The sequence below is a fragment of the Littorina saxatilis genome, linkage group LG3, assembly GCF_037325665.1.
Source record: "Littorina saxatilis isolate snail1 linkage group LG3, US_GU_Lsax_2.0, whole genome shotgun sequence".
Lineage (NCBI taxonomy): Eukaryota > Metazoa > Mollusca > Gastropoda > Littorinimorpha > Littorinidae > Littorina > Littorina saxatilis.
The window spans coordinates 32,846,633-32,871,008 of NC_090247.1; the positions used below are offsets into that span (position 1 = coordinate 32,846,633).

General features: G+C 39.2%; 1 protein-coding gene across 7 annotated transcripts; it reads left to right on the forward strand.

The window, feature by feature from the left end:
• LOC138962183 (catalase-like) lies at positions 1 to 23,798 on the forward strand. 7 transcript variants are annotated; one of them, XR_011454432.1, is made up of 13 exons: positions 1 to 199; positions 870 to 1,041; positions 10,169 to 10,279; positions 10,557 to 10,687; positions 11,004 to 11,054; positions 11,452 to 11,631; positions 12,163 to 12,354; positions 13,129 to 13,281; positions 14,063 to 14,198; positions 17,213 to 17,364; positions 18,183 to 18,347; positions 19,107 to 19,188; positions 22,636 to 23,798. XR_011454432.1 is itself a non-coding variant. In XM_070333912.1 (13 exons), exons 1-12 carry the CDS (start codon positions 143 to 145, stop codon positions 19,134 to 19,136), a joined length of 1,530 nt encoding a protein of 509 aa, XP_070190013.1. In that variant the 5' UTR covers positions 1 to 142; the 3' UTR covers positions 19,137 to 19,164; positions 22,636 to 23,798. The 7 variants fall into 7 exon arrangements, 5 of the variants coding, with proteins under 5 accessions (XP_070190013.1, XP_070190014.1, XP_070190012.1 ...); XM_070333912.1 differs by having other exon boundaries at positions 19,107 to 19,164; XM_070333913.1 differs by having other exon boundaries at positions 19,107 to 19,161.
• Positions 23,799 to 24,376: the final 578 nt, after the last annotated feature.

Here is a 24,376-nt window from a genome sequence, read left to right on the forward strand (position 1 = left end):
TGCATTTTGGTGCGTTGAACTGTAACTTTTCAGTTGCGGTCCTTAAGTCCAAGCAGTGTGGACGCAGAAAAACGTGGGGACGTTTCTCAGGTTATTATAGTCACTGCTGAAGAATCTAGCAGAAATAACACCATCTGCAGCCATGGCCAACAGGGACAAATGTACCAACCAACTCAAGGAGTTCAAAGACACCGTTACTGTACGTAATTTTCTTGGCTGTTTCGATTCATTTTTTGAGATTGGCCATATTTTCTCTGTTGTTACTGTAATGTACGCATTGTCTTGGCTAGTCCCTTCTTGATCATGCTTTGTAAATATATGTAGTATGTCTATGTACAGTGAACCTTTTGTTCTGAAGATTTTGCAGATAATTGTGTTTCTGATCTAATTCTGTATGTGGAAGATTCAGAATCATACATGTGTATGTATACATGTGTGTGTGATAATGAAAATTTGAGCAACTTTGTGAATGTGATATTAATAATGCACAAAACTATTATCTTAATTAAAGATTGCTAGTTATGGACGTAATCTAATGAAAACATTAAGCGATCAATCAATTAAAAAGCTTTCAGAGCTTAATTGTGATCATTAAGTTTAACTTTTATTAATCTAAAAATGTTGTTACAATATATGTATATATATATATATATATATATATATGTTAGGGGCATATATATATATATATATATATATTATGTACTTCAATTGTCTATTTATCCGGTTCTTTTTTTCATTTGTTAGTTTGACAATGTGCCTTATGAGGAGAAGGCCTATACGTTCGAAAAAATTAAGAAGCAAATATGATAGAATTGCATGAGGGTAGATTGGAAAAAAATCACTTTTTGATTGATCAAACTTTTTTTCAGAAACCTGAGACCCTGACGACGGGCACAGGGGCCCCTGTGGGCAACAAGTTGGCGTCACTGACTGTTGGTCCCAAAGGTCCCATGCTGCTGCAGGACTTTGTCTACACAGATGAAATGGCCCACTTCAACCGCGAGCGCATCCCTGAACGAGTGGTGCACGCAAAAGGCTCAGGTGGCTATATATATATATAAATATATCACTGGTCGCATCATACATTAAATACTCTATTATTATGTGAATCTGTATGAATGATGTACCCAGAATGGCAAGGAGATGCCTTCTCCTCCCCTCTACATACAGTTGATGGGGGAACATTTGACCCCTTCTACTACTAAAGCAGGGTTGTTATTTGGCGTTGGCAGTCAGCAGAACACTTAAACAGTTTTAAATCTCCAAAAGTGAAAACCTTTGGCAGGTATGCCTTTTTTATGGTGGGACAAAGGTGATGGCAAGGACTGTATCTTAAACTTCAGAAAATTGCCAAAGCTAAATGACGATTTTGTGAAAATTGCCGGAAAGAAAGTAAATCTACACAACAACGAAGACAACATTGGGTTATTCCATGAAAAAAATGCACTTCAGTTATTTGGCAGTCTTCTTCTTCTGCGTTCGTGGGCTGAAACTCCCACGTACACTCGTGTTTTTTGCACGAGTGGAATTTTACGTGTATGACCGTTTTTTACCCCGCCATTTAGGCAGCCATACGCCGTTTTTGGAGGAAGCATGCTGGGTATTTTCGTGTTTCTATAACCCACCGAACTCTGACATGGATTACAGGATCTTTTTCGTGCGCACTTGGTCTTGGTCTTGTGCTTGCGTGTACACACGGGGGTGTTCGGACACCGAGGAGAGTCTGCACACAAAGTTGACTCTGAGAAATAAATCTCTCGCCGAACGTGGGGACGAACTCACGCTGACAGCGGCCAACTGGATACAAATCCAGCGCGCTACCGACTGAGCTACATCCCCGCCCCGTTATTCGGCAGTAAAACATAAATATTTTCGGCATCTGCTAAGGATACTTTTCCTTGACATCATTAGAGTTCCTTTATTAGAATGGCTGCCCACTGTATGCATGATCATCCTTTTCAGGAAGAAATGGTGAAGTACTGCTTTGGTTGATTCATTGTACCTTTTTTTTTAAATTTTTGATATTTTGTCTCACTTGACTGATATTTATTTTCTTCTTTTCAAGTGTCTATAAATTTCAATGTATGTTATCTTCAATTTTCTTCAAAGTGAGTGAGAATTTGTGTGTTTATTGTAGCTGCATCAAAAAACAGTGAGGTACAGCGCTATAGGCGTCAATATCCTTTTTGATTCAAGTGTTTGAACAAAATCTTTCTTGAAGGGAGAAGAGAGATTCTTTGAACAAAAACAAACAGTATACTGAATGGAAGTGGCATGTACACACACACACACACACACACACACACACACACACACACACACACACACACACACACAAAACCACATCACACGAAACCACATCACACGTAACCACATCACACCCCAGATGCAGCTGAGAAGTCTGCTGTTTTGGTTTTGCATATAGTTGATTTGATCAGCCTCTTTTATGGTGATACTGAAGTTTATGGTTGTCTTTTATGGAAGGCCCCTAAGCTGATGTGGTGAATACCAAATGAGATGCAAAGCGCAATGTGAAAGTTATGGTTTAGTCTGGGGTTACTTCCCTCTTGAAAATAAAGAGTTTGTTCCTACTAAAAGAACTTCTTTTTTTTTTTAAATGTGTACATGTGATAGTTGTAACAAACTATAAGTGTTTCTGGCCAGAATGCTGTGTTTCCATTAAAAGTGCCTGCCTGTTAGTGTTATGTAAACTAAACATAATTTAAAACTAACGCAGAAAATGCCCCTCATGCATTTTTTGTCTTCTCCTGAAGTAGTCAACCTGCCAGCTGCTGGAAACATGATTGAGCTCAAACTTTTATTTCCCCATTAATGTATCTGGATTTTACAACTAGTAAAAGCGTGGATTTTCAAGTAACTTTTTATGAAAAGGAAGGAATAGAAATCATGTTCTGTTTTTGTTTAGAAATAGCAGTTGCTGTCTGTGCAAAACGTAGAGATAGAGGGCTTCTCAGCTTGAGACTGCTTCTTTAAAACCTGCACACATCTCAGCTACCTTGTGCTTTAGAAACAAAAAGGGGCTATTAACTTAAAAGTAAAATGTGCCATTCTGCTTTTCTATAAAAACCTTTTATTACCCAAGTTTGTGTTATATGTCCAGCCTTTAGAGTAGCTGTGTGTATAGGCTGTAGGCCTCTCTCTGTCTATTTAAGGAATATGGCCTCCGACTTTATGTGCCTGTCATGTTTTGCATCTCAAACCCACAATACCCCAGCCCCTCTCACAAACAAAACACAACAACAAAATAAACAATGAAACGCAAGTCTTTAGATCACCAGACCTCAACATTTGAGCTGATTCATGATTTCTGCTGCATTCTGACAAGCACAAACAGGATGTTATAATTTTGTGCAAGTCAGCCTGAGGCAGCAAGTTTCAGTACACCCACCCCAGCAGGGGGAAATGCATTATACATGTACACCTTCAATGATCTGTATCTAAATTATGCCAGCTATGTCTGAAGTGAATGTGATGACGACATGTTTGTGTGTGTGTGGTGGTAGTTGTGTTTTTCCGTTTTTTTGTTGTTGGGGGAGGGGGGATTGTGTGGTTGTTTTTGTTTTTTTGTTTTTTTGGCTACCAAGAAAAAGAAAGATCTCGGGGGCCAGTGGTGGATGTTTTTTGTGATTAAAAAAAAATCAAAGCAATTTTTATGTATTGCTTGAGAACAAAAGTTGTTCAGGTCAATTAGTACTATCTTGTGTTAAAAGGGTTTAGTGCTACTCTTAATCTTTTTTCTCTACCCTGGTAAAGTGTAGAGTGATAAGAACAAAAGTGAGTAAATTTCAAACTCCGAGGAGCCTCAGTGACGCACAATGTCTCTAGCCTCAGTCAGGTGGTGCAAGTTTTTCACACTTGTCAAGTTCTGTTTCACTGCATTTCTCGATCAAGTTCATGAGCGTGACAGTTTTAAGAAGCACAAGAGTTCAAACAAATACATAGAAATGTGACATTGAGCGTTGGGCTCATTTAGGGTGTACATTTGGTGATTTTTCCTCTTGATCTGTGAAAATGTATGTGTCATTGCTCAAACGGCTCAAACAAGTCAATTTAACAGAAGATAATACCAATAGTCTTGAACAACTTTTCGTGATAAACACTATACACAAATTGCTTTTTTTATTTATTTTTTATTCACCTGCCCCTCAGGCAGACTAGAACAAGAAGTTTTTGACTGTAATTAAGGATGCACTTAAATTATTGTTGACTTGTACATCATGCATCTTGAAGGATCTGTATGTAACTAATGTCAGCTATATATCTTAATATGATGACATGCCTGGGAGGGGGAAATAATAAAATAGAATTAAAAAAGGCTGTACAGGTGCGTACTATTTTTGAGGGGAACTTTCAAATAGTAATTCAGGATGCATGTCATTTAAGTTATTGTTGATTCGTCTGTTTTGATACGTCCTTTTTGTTGATATTGATCTTATTCTCTTCCTTTGCCTTTGCCTTCTTCCCCCTTGTCCTCCATGTAGCCCTCTTATTCTTCTTTTTCTTCTTCCTCTTACATCTGCAGCTAAAGCTGGAAGATTGGCAGATATTTGACTCGGGGGTTCACAAAATGAATGAGAACTTTATGGGGCGTGTCACAATAAAGGTTTCAGTCCTCATCTTCTGGAGGCTATTGAATACAGAATAAAAGGGTTGTGTTGCTTTAACTGTGAAGCCTATACAGACGTCCCTGCTTTAATGCCTTTGCAAGCTTATTATGCAGTCAGTCAGCCTGAATGTTGAAACAGGGCCAAAAATCTGCTTAAACTCATTTTGGTCTGAGAACTTTGGTGCAGTCATTATTTCTTATTTGTTCTTCTCTTTTTTCTTTGTCTTTAAAACAAACATTTCTCACTCTTCTGAGTTATCAGGAGAGTCTTTTAAATGAGCTCTAGGTTAGGCATGTCCGTTCTCTCTTGTTTCTCATTGTTTTGTTGTTGTTGTTTTAAATAATGGAGACTGGAGTTGCATTTTATCCACAGTCATTAGCATATTGCTTAGACTTCTGCAAACACTGCAGAAGATTGTATTTTAGGTAATGTTAAACATTTTCAGTTGCAAATTCAAAGAAGTACTTTTGCAAGGTACAAAACTTAATTTGCAGAAGTGGTGAAAATAAGCAATAATTTGGCCTACTACATAAGAATAATGCAGTCTGGAGTCCTTATTTTATGTTTTAGGACATATTTCTCTACATAAGTGAACTGATGACAAAGAATTAGGTAATTCGGACACTGAAATTGGATTTTACCAGTTAAAGCACATTGTTTTTAGGGCTAAGATCCATCTAACATTGACTCAACCTTCAAAGCAAATAAAATTAAAAGTTCATGAATATTCCGGTGTAGTAATTATCCAAATAAACAAAATCAGCCACTAAAAGAACTATTAGTGGAATTTGAATGTGGCACACACGCACTTCATAATGAAAATAACGTTGGATCATGCAGTTTCAAGGATGAAGGTCGCTTATTCAAAGCACTGAATGTACATTACTGGGAACTCCTGAGTCCTTCAGAGACACCAACCTTTTCCTAAAATTCACAAAAGGTCCAATCGGTGTGGGATCCATGTTTGATGTTATAAAGCATCCTTCATAAACAAACACAAAACAGAAACCAAAAATGATTACTATTTATTTACTCTTCATGCTAGCCGTCAAGTGTGCAAATACAGAATTCTTACATATCAGACAGCTTGATAGTGTCAGCTGAATTGTTTGATCACAATGTTGTTCTCTTTGAAAGCAACAGAACTTTTGATTTGTTTGCTTCTTAAAACATCGCCCTTAAAGTCCACAATTTATTTTCTAAAGATATGCATTATTGGTACAAGAGAAGTGGATCAATCTTTCTGCAAACACATTCTGAGAAGCAAAGTAACTTCAGTAACAAAATGACTGGCAAGTCTATAAATGTACATGATATACAGTGTAGTGTGTTTACCCACCACACATCCTTTACAAAAAACATAGCTGTTTGAGAGACATTTGCATCTCATGACATGCTGCTTGCTTATCTGGACCATGGAAGTGTTTGATAATGTTCTGCATTCAGCATTCACGATGACGTAAGATGCATGTGCAATGTTATTTCTAACCATTCACATTTGAAGGAGTTTGGGTCTGTTGTGCGTGCATTTGATTTACCCATTTCTTTACCTTTTTTTTTTAGTCAGTCTGTACGGAACATTTATGTTTTCCAGTTGAGCATAGAGTAACACATGTGACTCATCATTTTGATATGCACATTTCTTAACAAATTATTCAATTTTGCAAAATAATGATGACATTAGATGTTGTGGAAGCATGAGTGTAAATAAAACAAGGAAGTGAGTACAGTATATGATGAAAAGGATTCTTAGTAAAGTTGACTGCACAGTCAATAGTAAATAAAAGAGTAAACTTGAGTCGAATCAGTGACACTTAAGCCAAAATGATAGGCAGTAAATTGCCTGTAGAGTAAAATATGTAAATAAAAGAGTTAGAAGACCTTCCTTAAATTCTTGACTGTACAGACAAGTGTAAATAAAAGAGCAAACTGAGATCCATGTTTGTTGAATCAGACCAGTGACAAGCACAAATAATGGACTGTTCTATACAGTTTTACTCATAACACAGGAAGTTAAATTGTTCCGAACATCAAGTAATATAGTGAATGACTTTGATAAATTCTGGTCTTGCAAACAGAGCATTTCAAGGATCCTAGTGTTTTCTATCAGCTAATCTGTCATGTTCAAACCAAGTTTCTTCTTTCCATGCCAATTACTTCAGATCCCTAGAAATAAAGTGCCCTTAAGATAACTGACATATTTTATTAGTGTATATGACTTGCTATCATTCATGCATGAATTTGCTGATCTTCAGTGCTGTAACCTTTCATTACGTAACTACAGTATAGTCAACATTAAGTAACGTCTGCATGTGCAGGTATAATGTCTGTTTGCACAGACACTGGTTATAAAATCTCGCTATCTTATCTAAGTACACCTAAAGTCAAACAACATCACTTGGAAACACGAGGTCACTGTCATGAAAAATGTCCATTCATTAAAAAATTGCAATAATCTGACCTATTTACTCCTTATCAAATGTCTGGTGAGAACAGAACCAGAACAAAATTAATGATGAAATTGCAAAATACAGCAATGATCGGTGCTTCTTACTCATGGTTTTATGGTTACAAAAAAAAGTGTATGGTCGTTTAGGGGGGGTGGTGTCAGTTTGAGAAGTCTACTAGCCAGCCTGTTAGCCTTTGAAGAAGTTTTAACTTCTCACAGTGTGACTGTCAGTTGTCTTGATAGGGTTATTTTGTCATGTGTTATTTTTCCATGGCCCTGTTGAATTGCGCAGATTATACGTTATTTGCGTTTTTGACCAAAATATGACATTTTACACAGATTGAGACAGTCATTGTTCTCCGAGACCGCGATAGCGGTCGAGGGTGAACAATGACTGTCGAGATCTGTGTAAAATGTCATATTTTGGTCAAAAACGCAAATGACATTTATGTATCGATCGAATTCCTTTCAGGTACTGACTTTGTTGTTGTTTTGACGATTGAACGAGCACACACACATGCAATCAAACACATAGGCTTCATATTAGGGCGTTTCAGGTTGACCGAAACTTCAAAGGAACAACAAAACACACGTCATGTACTGACTTTGTTGTTGTTTTGACGATTGAACGAGCACACACATGCAATCAAACACAGGACGTGTGTTTTGTAGTTCCTTTGAAGTTTCGGTCAACCTGAAACGCCCAAATATGAAGTTTTGTAGGCCTCTGACGTCACATGGCTCAAAGAAGGGAAATCCAATGTCCAATCGATACATATATGTTTATTTACATAAAAATGTATGCACTTGATAAAGGTATTTTTGTAAACACTTTTGGTGGCCATGAATTCATGTGCTATTTGAACAGTTCAGAGTGTGGGGCATGTCATTCAGTCAAGCACATTTTTTGCCAAAGGGCAATTATCTCCCAAATTTAATTATCTACTTGTACTAGATTTCACCTGATACACAATAACTTTTTTTTTTTAATTCCCTACCAAGCATTGATGTTGTTTTCTCACAGTCCTAATTTCTCTTTGGAACACCGAAAAAAACATCAGTATAGTCATGCAAGCAGGTAAATAAGATAACTTTTTTTTTAAACATGTTGTGATGGAATTTGAATGTTTGTTTTGTTGAAAATTATGCAAATTATGGAAATGGGCATGAAGTAGTGTACTTATAATTGCACTAAAATGTGTAAGTGACTCATGTATGTTAGTGAACAATAAACTATAAAGTGGTCAATTTTCAGAGTTTTTTTACACTGAAAACTCTGTACTCGCCCCTCAAACTGCTGGCTTAGAAAACCTTCCTTTTGTCCTTTTATAGGCCATTGTACTGTTTTCAGTTTGCTTGTACAGGGGTGTGCAAGATAAGAAAGGGTAACTCAGGTGATTTAGGTACCTTTATAAACAAGTCGTGTTTTTAGGGCTGTCCGTGTTTTTAGGGCTGTCCGTATCTGACCTGAAAACAAGAAGGCAAACGTATTCGGTACCACTTATCTGAGTTTGATATGCAAAAAACTGAGGTCAATGTCAACTACGCTACATAATCAACTGAGGCCCTGAGAGGGATGCGTCTCCGTGATTTTAGTGAAGGCCAGTCATATCTGCTGGGTAACTAACTAGTGAAAATGTAAATAATTCAAGCGAAACAGACAAGATAATTTACTTAAATAAATGCACTTCTGAGTCTTTATTTCCAATATCCCCCTCCTTTCTTGTAGTTTAGAGTGCGACAGTTTAATGTATAGATACAACATACAAGACTTTAGTTCGGACCAGAAGCAGGAATACCAATACTCCAGAAGGGAAAAAGACAACAAGTTGTGTAAAGCGATATCAAAACAATCTGTCAGCCTAAAAGAACTAAATGAAACATACAGGATATTTTTGCACCAAAACTAGTAACTTGGGATGCATGATATAATCAATTAGTATTCAGATACAGGTTGCCAGAACTCAGTATATTGAGAGCATAATTACAATAAATACTGCAGATAGCTGAAGGCACACAAGCACAGTTGCATCCAGAAGTGCTCTTGTTCATACATGTATAAGCACACTTTGGCTTCCAGTGAGAATCAGACCAAATTAAGCGGAATGAAACAAGCTATTCATTCACTTTCATTTTTGATGTCTTCATGTTCTTTTTAAAATAAAGGCATTTTTCTTAATGAGACATTTCTCTACATCACATTTTCGTAATCTCTCAGTTATTGAGTTAAATCTCTAATTTGGTGTGTGCAATTGTCTTTTTTTTCTTGTTTTTTTGCGCATGTGTGTGTGTGTGCACGTGGGGTGATTTATAGGGCCTCATAATGCTTCCCGGTTAGGTTCAATCCACATATACATCTTAATCTAGTCTCTCAGATCCATATGGCTTGTTAATGTACACCTGTACGCCTTTACACACCAGTGTTGTTCTCAGGTCTCAGTCTTCGGTCACCGACGCATACTTTTTTGACCTGATGCATTGGTCTGACCCCTTGCAAGTCAACCGTCGATAGGTAGGAAGTTGTCTGACAGAACAAGCTTTTAGTAGCAAGAACATTGGACCTATACATATTTTTAATCGAAGCCCAACTGACCTATTGTCTTGTGAGTCTGGGAACAACACTGGACACTTCACTCAGTGTCCACATCACCTTGGCTTGTCATAGCTAACGCAACAATTAAACTGCAACAACAAATTCTCTTTGCACTCGCCCTTGAACTGAGAAGTTTGTTGCTATTGGGAAGGTGGCTAAGGTCAACAGTTAGGTATGAACAGTTCAACTTTGCTGATGCACAAAGTTGCACCTGCTTCTTGATCCCTATTGAACGCCACCTGATCATCATGCACGGCAGCTGTGAGAGTTTGCGGCCATCAACCTTGACTTGACTCGAGTATGAGCTGAACACACATGCACACAAGAAAAGACAAGTGTAAAGGACACATGATGTTTATTGCAGTCTTATTTACAGTTCAGTGTTATATACTGGTAACAAGTTGCTGGGTAAAGTAAATAAAATTATTTTTTTCCCTGCAGCGAATGATTTTTTTGTTTCTGTTTGTTCATGCAACAATATTTTTCATTTCTTTTCAGGTGCCTTTGGTTACTTGGAAATCACTCATGACATCTCAAAGTACTGCAAAGCCAATGTCTTCAGCGAAATTGGCAAGAAAACACCTCTGGCTATTCGATTTTCTACTGTGGGTGAGTTATTTCAACAGTTTACTCTGTGATTAGTTTCCAACAGATACATTAATACACCTCTTTACGTATTTCTCTGATTAAAAAAACTACATGTCGGGGAGAAAAGCTGATAAGTCAAAATCATGTACAATCAGTTGCTTCCTGAGAGGACAGCACGTTTCATCCTGCAGTCCGGACTGACGATCTAACAGCGAACGACAAGAAAAAGAAGTTGCTTACTAGCAAAAGATTGTTCTGTGCACTGCGTTAATTCTTTTCCATGCCTGTGAACATCCAGGTGGAGAGAAGGGGTCTGCGGACACAGCCAGGGACCCTCGTGGCTTTGCGGTCAAGATGTATACGGAGGAAGGCAACTGGGATTTGGTGGGCAACAACACTCCCATCTTCTTCATCAGGGACCCTATACTGGTAGGTTGTGTGTGGGTGTGTGCACATGCGTTCTCTTTCTGTCTGTCTCTGTTTTTCTCTCCAACTTCCTCTCTCTCTCTCTCTCTCTCTCTCTCTCTCTCTCTCTCATGTTTGCTCTCTCTGTTTGCTCTCTCTGTTTTTCACACACAAAAATGTCACACACTGACAGCTGCATACGCGTGCACACACACACACACACACATGAGAAAAATATAATCACAACACATTTGAGCTTTTGCATACACTCTTCATTCACTTTATCTTTATGTAATTCTTTTCACCTGAAACTCATATAGGCTGTTCTTGCATGTTCCAGTTTCCAAGCTTTATCCACACACAGAAGAGGAATCCTGCTACCAACCTGAAGGTGTGTTGAATTTTTATTAAAAGATGTACTGCAGTAGATTCAGATGAATTTAAACTTTTTTGTGTGTGTCTTTGATTAGAAGTTCTGTGTGTCGTGTGGTCAGGAGGGTGGTGCGGAAACAGCACATGCATGTTGATAGATCATAATCTACCGCAGTGTGACATTATTTACGAACTAGATTATGCCACAAAAGTTACATCCTTTTTTTTTTAATTTCTTGTTCACGCTTTCACCCAGTTAGCTTTGAGCGAGGCATCCTGGCTGACCAAGAGGGGGACAGTCTTGAGTTGACTGCAAGATCTGTACTCGATGCTCTAGTTTTGTATTAAGTAGCGCTTAGTTCTCTTAGTTTTGCTTTCAAGAGGGACTTCATTCTCTTAATTTTTGAAAATCTCAGGACCCCGACATGTTCTGGGATTTCATCACCCTCCGGCCGGAGACCACTCACCAGGTGTCCTTCCTGTTCTCGGACCGTGGCACACCCGACGGCTACCGCCACATGAACGGCTACGGTAGCCACACCTTCAAAATGGTCAACAAGGACAACAAGGCCGTCTACTGCAAGTTCCACTTCAAGGTACTGTGTGTACGCATGTGTGTGTCGTTGAGAGGCTGGATGGAGGGTGTGTGTTTGTGTGTGTGTGTGTGTGTGGAGGGTGAGTGTGTGGAGGGTGGTGTGAATGGAGGGTCACTGGGTATAATTGTGTGTATGAAAATGTGTGTAAGTGAGAGCGTGTGTTTACGATTATTAGTTTTGAACTATCAGAGTGTAATTAATTATTCTCAGTTTATTTTCACATGGGATGGGCAGGCTGAGGCTTTGTATTTAAGCTGATCACATTGCAAGAGAGGTGAAGCCCTCTTTGGAGATTGGTTCATCATTGTGGTCGATATCAAGGTGCATCACACAGTGACTTTCTAAAAAAAATGAAAGGGGCTAAGTAACTGATCATCAATTTGATCACAAGCTGCAAGGTTACACTGCAGATCTTGTTATGCATGATTACAGATTTTCACCAATTTTGACTGGTGTTTCTTGTGCATAGGCACATTCAATGAAGAGGTATATATATACTGAAGTGCCTAGTTCTTGCATCTATCCCAACAGACAGACCAGGGCATCAAGAACATGATGGCTGACAGGGCGGATAACCTCTCAGGCAGTGACCCTGACTATGCCCAGCGTGACCTCTACAATGCTATCGCCGATGGCAACTTCCCCACCTGGACAATGTACATCCAGGTCATGACCTTTGAGGAGGCTGAGAAATTCCGCTGGAATCCTTTTGATCTGACAAAGGTACACTTGGAATGTTTTGTTTATATATAAAAAAAATTATTTCTTATTTAGCTCTTTATGAAAAAAGTTGACATAACTCTAGGTTGTGAAGTTCGCATTAGCTTGTCACATTTTACATTCTTTGTCCTTATTCTTACCCACGAATTGAGGTAAACGAGATGAGACAGGTGGTGAAAGTAGATATGCCTAACTGATTCATTTCAGGCCTTTTTTTTTGCTGGAAGGGATGCATTCGAAGATGTGTTTTGTTTTTTAAGTCATCTGTTGTTTGCTGTTTGTTTGTTTTTTCATTGTTTTCTTTTTCTTCTGCTATGTGACATTTGATCATAAACCTTGAATCCACTTTAATGTCTTTCTTTGGTTTTCTGTTAATTGATTGCATTGATATTTTGTTGGTGAACGAGGAAGACTGGTTGTTGGTTTGTTTTCGTGGACCAGGATGTTCAGGCAGGGCAGATTCATCCAACTTCTTCTTCTTCTGCGTTCGTGGGCTGAAACTCCCACATACACTCGTGTTTTTTGCACGAGTGGAATTTTACGTGTATGACCGTTTTTTACCCCGCCATTCAGGCAGCCATACGCCGTTTTCGGAGGAAGCATGCTGGGTATTTTCGTGTTTCTCTAACCCACCGAACTCTGACATGGATTACAGGATCTTTTTCGTGCGCACTTGGTCTTGTGCTTGCGTGTACACACGGGGGTGTTCGGACACCGAGGAGAGTCTGCACACAAAGGTCCAACTTCATTTTTGCCTTCACCATGGTCACTTTTTAGGTCTGGCCCCACAGCGAGTTCCCTCTGATCCCTGTGGGCCGCATGGTGCTGAACCGCAACCCCAAGAACTATTTCGCAGAGGTGGAACAGATTGCCTTTTCCCCCATCCACATGGTGCCTGGCATCGAGGCCAGCCCAGACAAAATGCTGCAGGTGGGTACTCAACGATGTATTTTGTCTGCATAACAGATTTCTCATTTAAGTTAAAGAGGGGAACATTTATTGAAAGTAAAGATGTAGTCAGGAAGCATCCTTTAATAGACTTTGTGTTTGAAGTAACAGTGTTTGCTTCGCAGTTATGTTCTCAAAGGTAGTTCCAATGCAAGTTCTTCTCTGGTTATCAAAGTATGAAAGTCCCTTCCTTCTTCTTCTGTTGATACCCCCCGCGGGTTAGGGGGAAGAATTTACCCGATGCTCCCCAGCATGTCGTAAGAGGCGACTAACGGATTCTGTTTCTCTTTTTACCCTTGTTAAGTGTTTCTTGTATAGAATATAGTCAATTTTTGTAAAGATTTTAGTCAAGCAGTATGTAAGAAATGTTAAGTCCTTTGTACTGGAAACTTGCATTCTCCCAGTAAGGTCATACATTGTACTACGTTGCAAGCCCCTGGAGCAAATTTTTGATTAGTGCTTTTGTGAACAAGAAACAATTGACAAGTGGCTCTATCCCATCTCCCCCCTTTCCCCGTCGCGATATAACCTTCGTGGTTGAAAACGACGTAAAACACCAAATAAAGTTCTTCTGTTGATTAACAAAGAAAGCACATATTTGTTATCGCTTTTGCTTTCAAAACTTACAGCAGTGTGACATTGTTATTTGAGTTAGTTAACTAGATTATAAGAGTCTTTTTATGTTTGACAACACATCATATTTTATACATGCACACAGAGGGAAGGTACCTCAACTGCTTCAATCCTATGAATTCTGTTTTAGGGTCGCTTGTACTCGTACTCTGACACCCACCGCCATCGCCTGGGCAGTAACTACCTGCAGCTGCCGGTCAACTGCCCCTTTAACAACAGGGTCAAGAACTACCAGCGTGACGGACCGCAGTGTGTCGAAAACCAGGGTACGTGTAAACTCTTTTGTTGTCCATCCATTAGAGACGTGGTAGCTCGCTTGGCATAGTACGTACTGGATTTGTGTTCCTCAGATCACAGGTTTGAATCCAGACTAGGAAAGAGACAGGTCAATTTTATGTGATGACTTTGAGACAATTTATTTGTCCCATCCTAATGTCATTGCCATGGCACGTAAAAGACCTTGGTAATTCTGCCAGAAGTGCAAGTGGGTGATTACATCTAAACAGGCACACTCCTGGGTAGCGCAACTCTTGTTGCCATTGGGTGGGAGTCGCCAGTCGCATTGGGTGGGCACCTTCGAGGCTGAGGGCCCGGCACAGTCTTCACCTGGCTGCGACCCATGAAGACGACACCATCACGTTAATTCGTTGATGACACAACCATTTGTCAAAAGTAGCGTAGGCACCCGGTCTGCTCCCCGCCTAAAAAGGCCAGTGCCGTTCCGTCTTCAAGGGACTGCGTGGGTTTCATTTCGGAGTTTTCCTTCTCCTAGACGAGTTTCCTTCCATGGATGATGAGCCTCCTCTACCCTCGTTTTGAATTCAGGGTGGTCTTCTCTTAGGATAGCTGCCTGCCAGGGTTGACGAGCCTATCCTGCCCGGCTATTTGACCCATAGCTGGGAATTGTTGCCATTAATTTCCACTGAAAAGAATCGACCCAAATTTCCCAACAATGTGACAACAAAGCATTGTTCAGCCTAAATTTTATTATTGTTCATGCAACATTGCATATTTTTGGTTGCAAACAAGGAAACAAGGAAATGTTGGTACTCTCCTTGTATACGTGGCTCTATCCCATCTCCCCCCTTTCCCCTATCCCATCTCCCCCCTTTCCCTCGTCGCGATATAACCTTCGTGGTTGAAAACGACGTTAAACACCAAATAAAGAAAGAAGAGTTGTTCTTCAGTACTAGTGACAGAAAGGGGGAAAAGTGGTCAAAATTCAAATCTCTAGTTTTGTTTTTGAAATATAGCTTTTCATAAAGCAGAAATACTGTAATATCTGATGTACATAAGAAAAAATCACTGCTTCACATGGTTCTTACATAATCTAACTTTTAAAGCTGGTTTTTGTGTGTCTGTGTGTATGTTTGTATGATGACGATAGGACCCAAAACGGCTGCACGGACTGAGACAAGAATTGCAGAGAATGTTCTTTGCCACTCGAGTCGTGTCATAGGGTACTTTTGGAATAGCAAATTTGACAGGATTCTTTAAAAAACGGCGGAAAACATTATATACCCTGTGAGCTATCGAGGATCCTCCCCGTCGGGGCTGTCGAAACATGGTCTTGTTAAAAGACGTTTTCAAATGGTTAACGGGGAGATACACTCGAAGCACATTTAGCGAAGTTATGTTGCCAAATCATCAAAGATCAACATTTCACTACACTATATGTTATACTCTTACTTTCTCCCAAGCGCAAGACAAATTCTTCTATGAAAATTGAAGCCAATAAAATTTGAGTTGAGTTGAGTTGGGGATCGATGCACACAGTCGAAATAGATTTGACTTTCACACGACCGAAGACTACTTACTAGCAGACTAGCAGACGACAAGATCTAAATATTTAGATCAGTGAGAGCAATCCGTTGAAGAACAGTTACTCCGCTTATTTGTCTTCAGTTAAGCTTATTTCCCCTGCCATAAGTTTCCTTGCAGATCTGCAGTCGCGTAGTGAAATGAACTAGTGTCATCGGAAGATTCTTCTCAGTCAATAATCGAAGCACAGTAAGTTCTATGCTGACAAAAGTCACTTTTGAAAAACATGACCATTGACTTCCTTTATGAACCCAAAGGTAACAATATCGACAAGAATGTACGCATTTGACATTAAATGAAAGTTCATAGACAGTTTCCAACTCGCCAGATCTGCCAAAGAGCCTTCATTTGTGAAAAACGACGATTTTAATCAGACAGGTATCGGAAACAACCTCTTGGTAACCTGCGTTTCTCCTTCCGAGGCGACGTGACGGCGCCACATTTGTTTGTTTATGGCTCTTTATCGCGAAACAACACAGTTGAAATTTGTGTGTAAAATATCATAAATGTGTGGCGTGTAATCTCCGAATCAGTTCGTTATCTGCGTTTCGATGGTAATTCAGTCAGAGTGGAGTTACTTTGAATCGAAGGCGAGGGTAACCTGCGTTGCATGTGGGACGGCGTGAACAAATTTGATTGCAATAATTTATACAGGAAGTAAATTTCAATGATTCTGGCTCAGTCTTGTAGATCTGTTATGCAGTGTTTTGGTAGTGTATCTGCTTTTCTACTATGAAGCTCATTTGGAGTGATACGCTGATCGAAGTGGGGTACCCTATGTGGGACATCAGCCGTATGTAGATTACGCCTCAGAACACTCTCGCATTTCACAAAGACAACAATAATTTGCAACATTTCAAGAACTGCATCAATTTTATTAGATACTATTTCAACAAAAACAGCACAAACACGACTATTTTCAACAACACAGAACGGGAGGTAAGTCTTCAAAGACGCACCAATTGGGCGTTCCCGTTTTTGGACGCCATTTTTGCTAGCATTTTCACAGTAAATCTTAATATTTCCATATCTATTGAATGATTTTGGTATTTTCTTTAATTGTGCCGATTCTCCTATCTCTCTGGCATGTACTGGGTGCTTTGTGACCAGTTTCTTCCCTAGACTGTATTGAAAAATGCGTCCGTGTGAGCTGACCCCCACTTGTGACCAGTAGCAAAGAACAACTCATACACACTTTCTCTCTCTCCATCTTGCTCTTTCTATCTCATGCACATACAGTTCTGTGAGGTTACCTTCAAGGAAATGTGTGTTGCTTTCTCCTTGGGAAAAGAAAGGTGTTTTCCAAGCCCTGAGACTTTCGCTGTGAACTTCAGATCTTTATCCCTCACACAGGGGTGTTCAACACCGATAAAAAGTCAAACCCACACCAACCAACTGGCTTCCAAGCCAGCCAGTGCACTACCAACAGAGCTGTCAAGCTTTTCTTCCTTTTTTTCAGCTGGTGCCCCCAACTACTACCCCAACAGCTTCTCCGGCCCTGTGGACAACACCAAGAATCTGGAGTGTCCTTGCCCCTTCTCTGGAGACGTTCAGCGCTACAACACCGCTGACGATGACAACTTCTCGCAAGTGACATTATTTTACAACCAGGTATGCTTGGTGTCACTGTTATTTCTCAAAAGTTATAACCTTTTACACTAAGGTAAGCTTGGTGTCTGTCATTTCTCACAAATTACAACCTTTTACAACAAGGTATGCTTGGTGTCACTGTCATTTCTCACCAGTTACAAGCTCTGTCATCCAAAGGGGAAGATAACCACCATATTGGTAGTTGTACTCAGTCCTCAGAGGGTTGGTGTTAGTGTCATTTGGATGGCTTGGAGAAGTCAGGATAGCAACAGTCTTTGTTGTTGGTGTGGTGCGTCTGTAAAATCTTTGAATGCTCAGTTAAACAGAGTGGATGATTCACATGGCCTGCAGGGCGGTGTTCTGTCACAGTGATCACAAATCTGAAACTACATCATTTAGAAGTATGTAGGTTATGATGTGTTTGGAGAAAAGTACAAGTGTGTGTGTATCTATGAGTTGCTTACATGGCACAAAATGACCCGCGGCAGGTGTTTTTAGTGGAGGCGAATGTATTGAGGATGGTTCCGAGACATTTTCAGTCATTGTAAAATGATTTACACAGTAAGTTAAACATAGTAGACAGCAAAAGTTTGGGATTCTGCAGAGAGTGGGAAAAGCGAAGATGGAGGTCACTTAACATTGAAATCTTTTGAGATTTCCAGAGAGAACTGGATTATATTGTTCCGTATTATGCTGAAATTATTCTAGATGCATAGAGAGCAAAGGAAGGTCATGGAGGAGGCAGGCGCGGGTCTTAGCGTATTTTCATCTGTGCCTGCATGTAACATTACTATTTTTCTTCCAGGTTTAAACTAAACCCCTTGACTCACTTTTTCCAGGTTCTGAAACCAGAGGAGCGTGCTCGTCTGATCGAGAACATTGCCGGTCACCTGAAGGACGCCCAGGACTTTATCCAACAGAGAGCGGTCAGCAACTTCAGTCAGGTGGATGCCGACTTTGGCAGCCGACTGCGGAAATCTCTGGATGCTTTCAAGAAGCCTGAGGTGAATATAAATGTTGTAAAAGAGAAATTGAAAAGAGGGGCCGGGGAGGAGGAAGGGGTGGGGATTAGGGGAAGATCAGGGTAAGGAGAAGAGAGGGAGCTACAGTGGTACCGGTGAAGAAAGGATGCCCTTGGGACCAGCCAAAAGTGTCCCTACGTTACAGGCGTCATTTCGTGACAGGTCATTTTTGGGATGGAGATGACAGGACTGCAGATGTCCTTTCCTGGGAGGTAATTCCTCTTACAGGTATTTTTTGCCAAAATAATAGACACGGGGACTACAGAAGGTGCCTATCGTGTTCTCTCATCAGAGGGGCCTCACATTGCAGGTACCACTGTAGTTGCCAGAAAGAGCTAGAGCATTATGTTTCTGTGCTAGCCTAGACCTGTATGCTGCACTTCCGTCTTGTCAATTTATCCTCAATGTGTGTGTTTTTTTATGGTGCTTTACAAGGTACATTTAGTGTACTTGCCATATTTTCTTGTAGCCAGTTTTTTAGCCAGAAAAATTAATGCATTGTTATTCTGTGGAAGAACTAGAAACCTTCTGGAAGTGAGTATAGTGAGTTATGTATTGCTGTTAATGTTTGTCTTCCTTTGTTTAAAAAGTTTATTCTAAAATAATGAATGTTCATAATATTATTTCCCAGAGAAGTTGTGCCTTTTTGTTTGTGCCTTTTTGTGCAAGTTGTCTTCACTTTAAAAATATTGTACAGTGGTACCTCTGTCTAACAACTTTTAAAATGTAACTGAAATTCAGTTGTTAAAGGAAAGGGTTGCCGAGTGGTAAAGTGCACTTGCCTTGGAAGCGAGAGGTTGTGAGTTCGACCCTGGGTCGGGGCGTAAGCAAATTTCTTCTCCCTTTCCTTGCCCAGGTGGTGGGTTCAAGTGCTAGTCTTTCGGATGAGACGAAAAACTGAGGGCCCTTCGTGTACACTACATTGGGGTGTGCACGTTAAAGATCCCACGATTGACAAAAGGGTCTTTCCTGGCAAAAATGTATAGGCATAGATAAAAAAAATGTCCACCAAATACCCGTGTGACTTGGAATAATAGGCCGTGAAAAGTAAATATTTGCTGTAATGGCTTGAGATTTACTGGCCGATGTGAATGCGTGATATATTGTGTAAAAAAATTCCATCTCACACGGCAGAAATTAATATGTAAAGCGTTTAGAGAACGTCAAGCGCTATATAAATCTCCCATATAAATAAATAAATATATTGAGGGGTCGTAATATAGAGTTTTGGTTTGTTACGTCAGTGTCCTGGTCAGTCAATGATCGGGAATGTCATGGGCATTTTGCTTGATGCCACCCGCAATGTGATCATGTTCTTCTTTCCTTAAACGTTTATGGTAACCAGTTGACTATCAGATTAATTGCCCACACATATTTGGTTGTTTAAATTTACCTCCCCGTAACTACTCAGCGGTCAGTAAACACACAAGGGTCGAACAAAAGCATACACATCTATGTCGATACTACTCATACAAACCCCCGAAAAGAACAGGGTTCCAAACGCAGGGTGCCGAAGTTATAAACCTTTGTATGCAGACGTAAAGAACTGCGGCAGTGTATTGAAACTGATGCAAATTCATTGCGAAACGCCTTAGTTTTGACAATGAAATTTGACTCGTTCCTTCATGGGACATAACTACATTGCGGACTATTGACAGGATTGAGTCATTGAGGACACTAAACTACTGCACTCGATTCTGCGAGAGACTGTATTGATTCAGACAAATGTGTGCTTGCATATCACGTCACTCGTTCACAAAAAACAGTTCCAGATTTCAAAAACATGTTCGTCGGCCATTTTATAGCTAGGAAGAAAACGTGAGCACAAGCTTTGCTGACATACATCGCAAAATTTCGTTTTTTGGTAGCCAAGGCTAGTAGGAAATGCGGATTACTTTCATGGCAATTTTGTAACTTCGCATGCGTGTATGGTTGTACTTGTTGCAAAGTTCTTTAAAGATCCAGCAAATGAGCATTTTTTTGACAAATAAAGTAATCAGCTGAAAAAAACATTCAACATTATGAAAACCGTGGCTGTACTTCAGTTTGCGTGCCGAAGTAATATACACCGAAAGAATTTCAGCACCTTTTTCGCATAAACCAAACTTGATAATTTGCGGAAAAGTCGTTATAAGTCCACTGATGGTTGGTCGTATGTCTTATCAAAGGGGGGGGGGGGGGGGGGGGGTAATATAGAGGTAAGAAATAGAAAGAAAATTAATGTGACCAAAAAAAATTAGTCGTAAGGTGTTGTTAAGGGAGCTACCACTGTATGACAGTGCTTACTTAAGTTTCACTGCATTCACTTGTGTTGAAGTTATCTAAGCAGCATCTTGTGTGTCTGTGTGTTTTAACACGTGGGCACATATTCTGTGAGGTTCCAGATATTCTGCTACAGTTCATATAGGCACACTGCTGTTTTGTCACAGTACATGTATATCCCACACAAAAGGATTTCTTTGTTTCTTCTCTCACTTTTATTTGTGCATCAACTTTCTTACAGAGTAACGGCATCCATATTACTAGGCTTCAGGCAGGAATTACTAGACTGTAATCACAATGCATCTGTGCTCTTGTGTACAGCCAACAGTGGGTATTTGCTCTGAAAAGATGCGTATGTAAATAGAATAACTGGTGCAATTATGGAATTTTTTCTTGCATTTGCTTGGCTGAACATATTTATACATCAAATATTTACAACAGAAAGCTTGGATTGGGATGTAGAAAAGAAATGTACAAAAAACTTTTTACTAGATTTGATACATGTGTATGTGTATAGGTCTTCCTCTGAACTATGGGTGCTTTGAGGGCGCGGAATAAGTGGTTGTTTGTTTGATTATTTGTTTGCTCAAAGCAATTTTCATTGTGTTCCCACTGCTTATTCAGATTTGCAACTGTGGCTTATGTTGTCAGAATCTTAAGGATATATATAATTATATATATACACACAATGTATGTGTAAGCATTTGTGCACTTAACATACAATCAATACTAATAATCTGTCAGTGTACCGGGACACTAATTTTACTTACTTGCTTGCATAGTTACAGTGCTAACTTTACTGCTTCTTATCATTCTGATTAGCTGTTTTTTGCTTGTGATACTTCAGTAATCCTTCTTTGATGTCCATGAACTAACAAAATATAACCAGCCCACTTATATCAGATATTGTTTAGTCACTAGTGCCTCATTTTTCTTTTCACTGACAAACATTAATTATATTTTTTTTATGAACACTGGGTTATACTTATAGATAGAACCTGTTTGAAGGGCAAGAATAAGAGTATGGATCTACAGGCTTCTGTCATGGACAGCTCTTCCCACTTTCATGTACATGTATACACCATCAGACCACCACCAACACTCGCACAAGTCTGCATCAAGAAAGATGTCATACAAGAAAGGTTTTGGTAACCTTAGATGGGACGAAGGTTCTAAGAATATTTTCTTTTTTATACTAACGCTGTAACCTCTCTAGCAAAGTTAAGTAGATCATTTAACACATTACATAGTACATGTAATGACAAAGTCAGATGTTGGTGTCTCTATAACTGTTAATTGTTTTAAGTATCACTGGTTAGACATTAGCGTCTTGTTGGTATTAATTGTGAGAAGTTCGTCTTTTCTAAAAATGTTGTGCAGTAATTTATTTTACACATGTCTGCTAAATCACAGTTATCATTCTAATGTGTACATTAATAACAAACCACCGCTAGTGACAAAGTCTATTCTAATGTGTACATTAATAACAAACCACCGCTAGAGACAAAGTCTATTCTAATGTGTACATTAATAACAAACCACCGCTAGTGACAAAGTCTATTCTAATGTGTACATTAATAACAAACCACCGCTAGTGACAAAGTCTATTCTAATCTGTGTTCTCATGATGCTAAGCATTTATTTGTATGACTTAACAGAAAGTGATATAAAGTAACAGGTAATACTGTTCAGCATGGAAATATGGGAAGAGACGGCTAAGGAATGTTGGACATTTTATCTTATATGTGTGTCATGACAAATCTTGTGTATCATCTCTATTCTCAAACCATTGTCTTGTATTATTGTGTACCACAGACTTGACTTTTAGATATTTAGACTTTTAGATGTCTGTCTCTGTTTCATTTTTCTTCACCTTGATCTGCTGTGCTGTCTGTCTCGTCTTGTCTTGTCTTGTGTTGTCTGTCTGTCTGTCTTGTTTGTTTGTTTGTTTTCTAGCCCTCATCTGCTGCTCAAAATAATTCTTCTGTTGATTGCTTTTGTTTTGCAGACGACAGGCATTCTGGCAAGCTTGTAGGAAAATGCTGCACCACCCTGTAAAAAGTAAAAATAAACGCATTGGACATGGACCTTGTTTGGAGGACAGCATTATAGGCTTCATGAGGACAGGAACATTGAGAGACATATCTGTGAACAAGGATAAAAAATGTGATGCATGGAACTTTGTGGGCTTTAGTCACGCAGATGTATGCTGTCACACACACGCACACACGCACACATGCACAAACATGCACTCACGAAGGTATGGGTACATGTACACACCACTAGCATTACCATCATGTGTATGCACTTATATTTGGACTTTGGTTAGTGATAATAAGCCCTAGTAATCAGGCATAACCTTATGATCAAATTTGTGAATGGAATGAAAGATTTGAGAGAGACATTTTTTGATTCATGTCTTTCTATTGGTTAATAAGCCATAACAGAATTTTTAACACAGTTCAATAGTGAATGATTTGGAACATTTTCAGCAAATACTTTGCTTTTGTTTATTTCTTTGAAGTTTGATATACAAATCTTTTGTTGGCCTTAGTCTTTTGGCTCAAGAATGACTTGTGGAACGATTCGGGATAGGGAGGTTGGATGAGATGTTTGGTGTTTATGGAATGTATAGGTTGAATGTAAAAAGAGAATTATAATTTCCTTGTTTGTGAAATTGATATGCATTTGACATGGTTTTGCTGTTGCTTCTTATTTATCAGGTGTAAAGGTTTCCTTTTTCGTGTTAATTTGTGGGCGTTTGGTTCTTGCATGATGTATTTGATCAATGTTTAACCAGCTTATATTTCAACCCAGAATATTTGTATTAAGTTGATTAGTTAATGTTCAATTGTTAATGTTAAATGATTGCAATAATATCTGTAAGTTACAGATTTACTTTTTTACTTCATTTGTTGTATTTACTCTCTTTCGAGCTGCGCATGCTTTCCCAGTTGGTCTAATAATTCTGATGGGGTTGTAGCGTTTTTTTAAAGTTTGAAAAGGTAGAATACTTCACAGAATATTTTATTTTGTACATGATTGGCTCTCTGAACTGTTAATGCTTTCTTTTTTGTACTTAAAGTTGTCTTTCATTTGAAAAATTATTTTATTTTGCTTTGAACACAAAAAAATTGGATCAAATAAAGCAAGATCAAGCAAATTGTACAACTTCTTCCTTCCAAAATTTGAAAGCTGTGTGTGTGTGTGTGTGTGTGTGTGTGTGTGTGTGTGTGTGTGTGTGTGTGACAGATAGAGAGTGAAAGTAGCTAACTTAACCTACCCCATGCAGAGTTCTTTGATAACTGAAGATGCCCAATACCTTCTCTGACAACCTGCCGTTGTAATACATATACAGTATAACCATTCACATGAAAATGGCATGAATTAAACAATGTCAAGCATAACAGAAAATTTACAACAGGTGATATGCTCAAAAGAAGGAGCAGCTTTAGAAATCTAACCATAGCCGTGTGTTCTAATATGTGATTAATGACTTTGAGTATTAGGGTATGCATTAAGCATGAAATTTGAATAACAATAGCAAAGACATACATATCTACCTCATTCTGATCATCATCGCTCAACGGCTATCGCCAGTTATATCTCTGACCGGACGCTAGAGTCCTACGCGAATCTATCAAAACAAGAATACAGAGTTATCTCCCATATGTTCACGAGCAGTGTTCGTGAGACGAAAATGATTGCAGATTGGCCGACTTCGACAGTGATCTCCGTTCTGTTCTTCA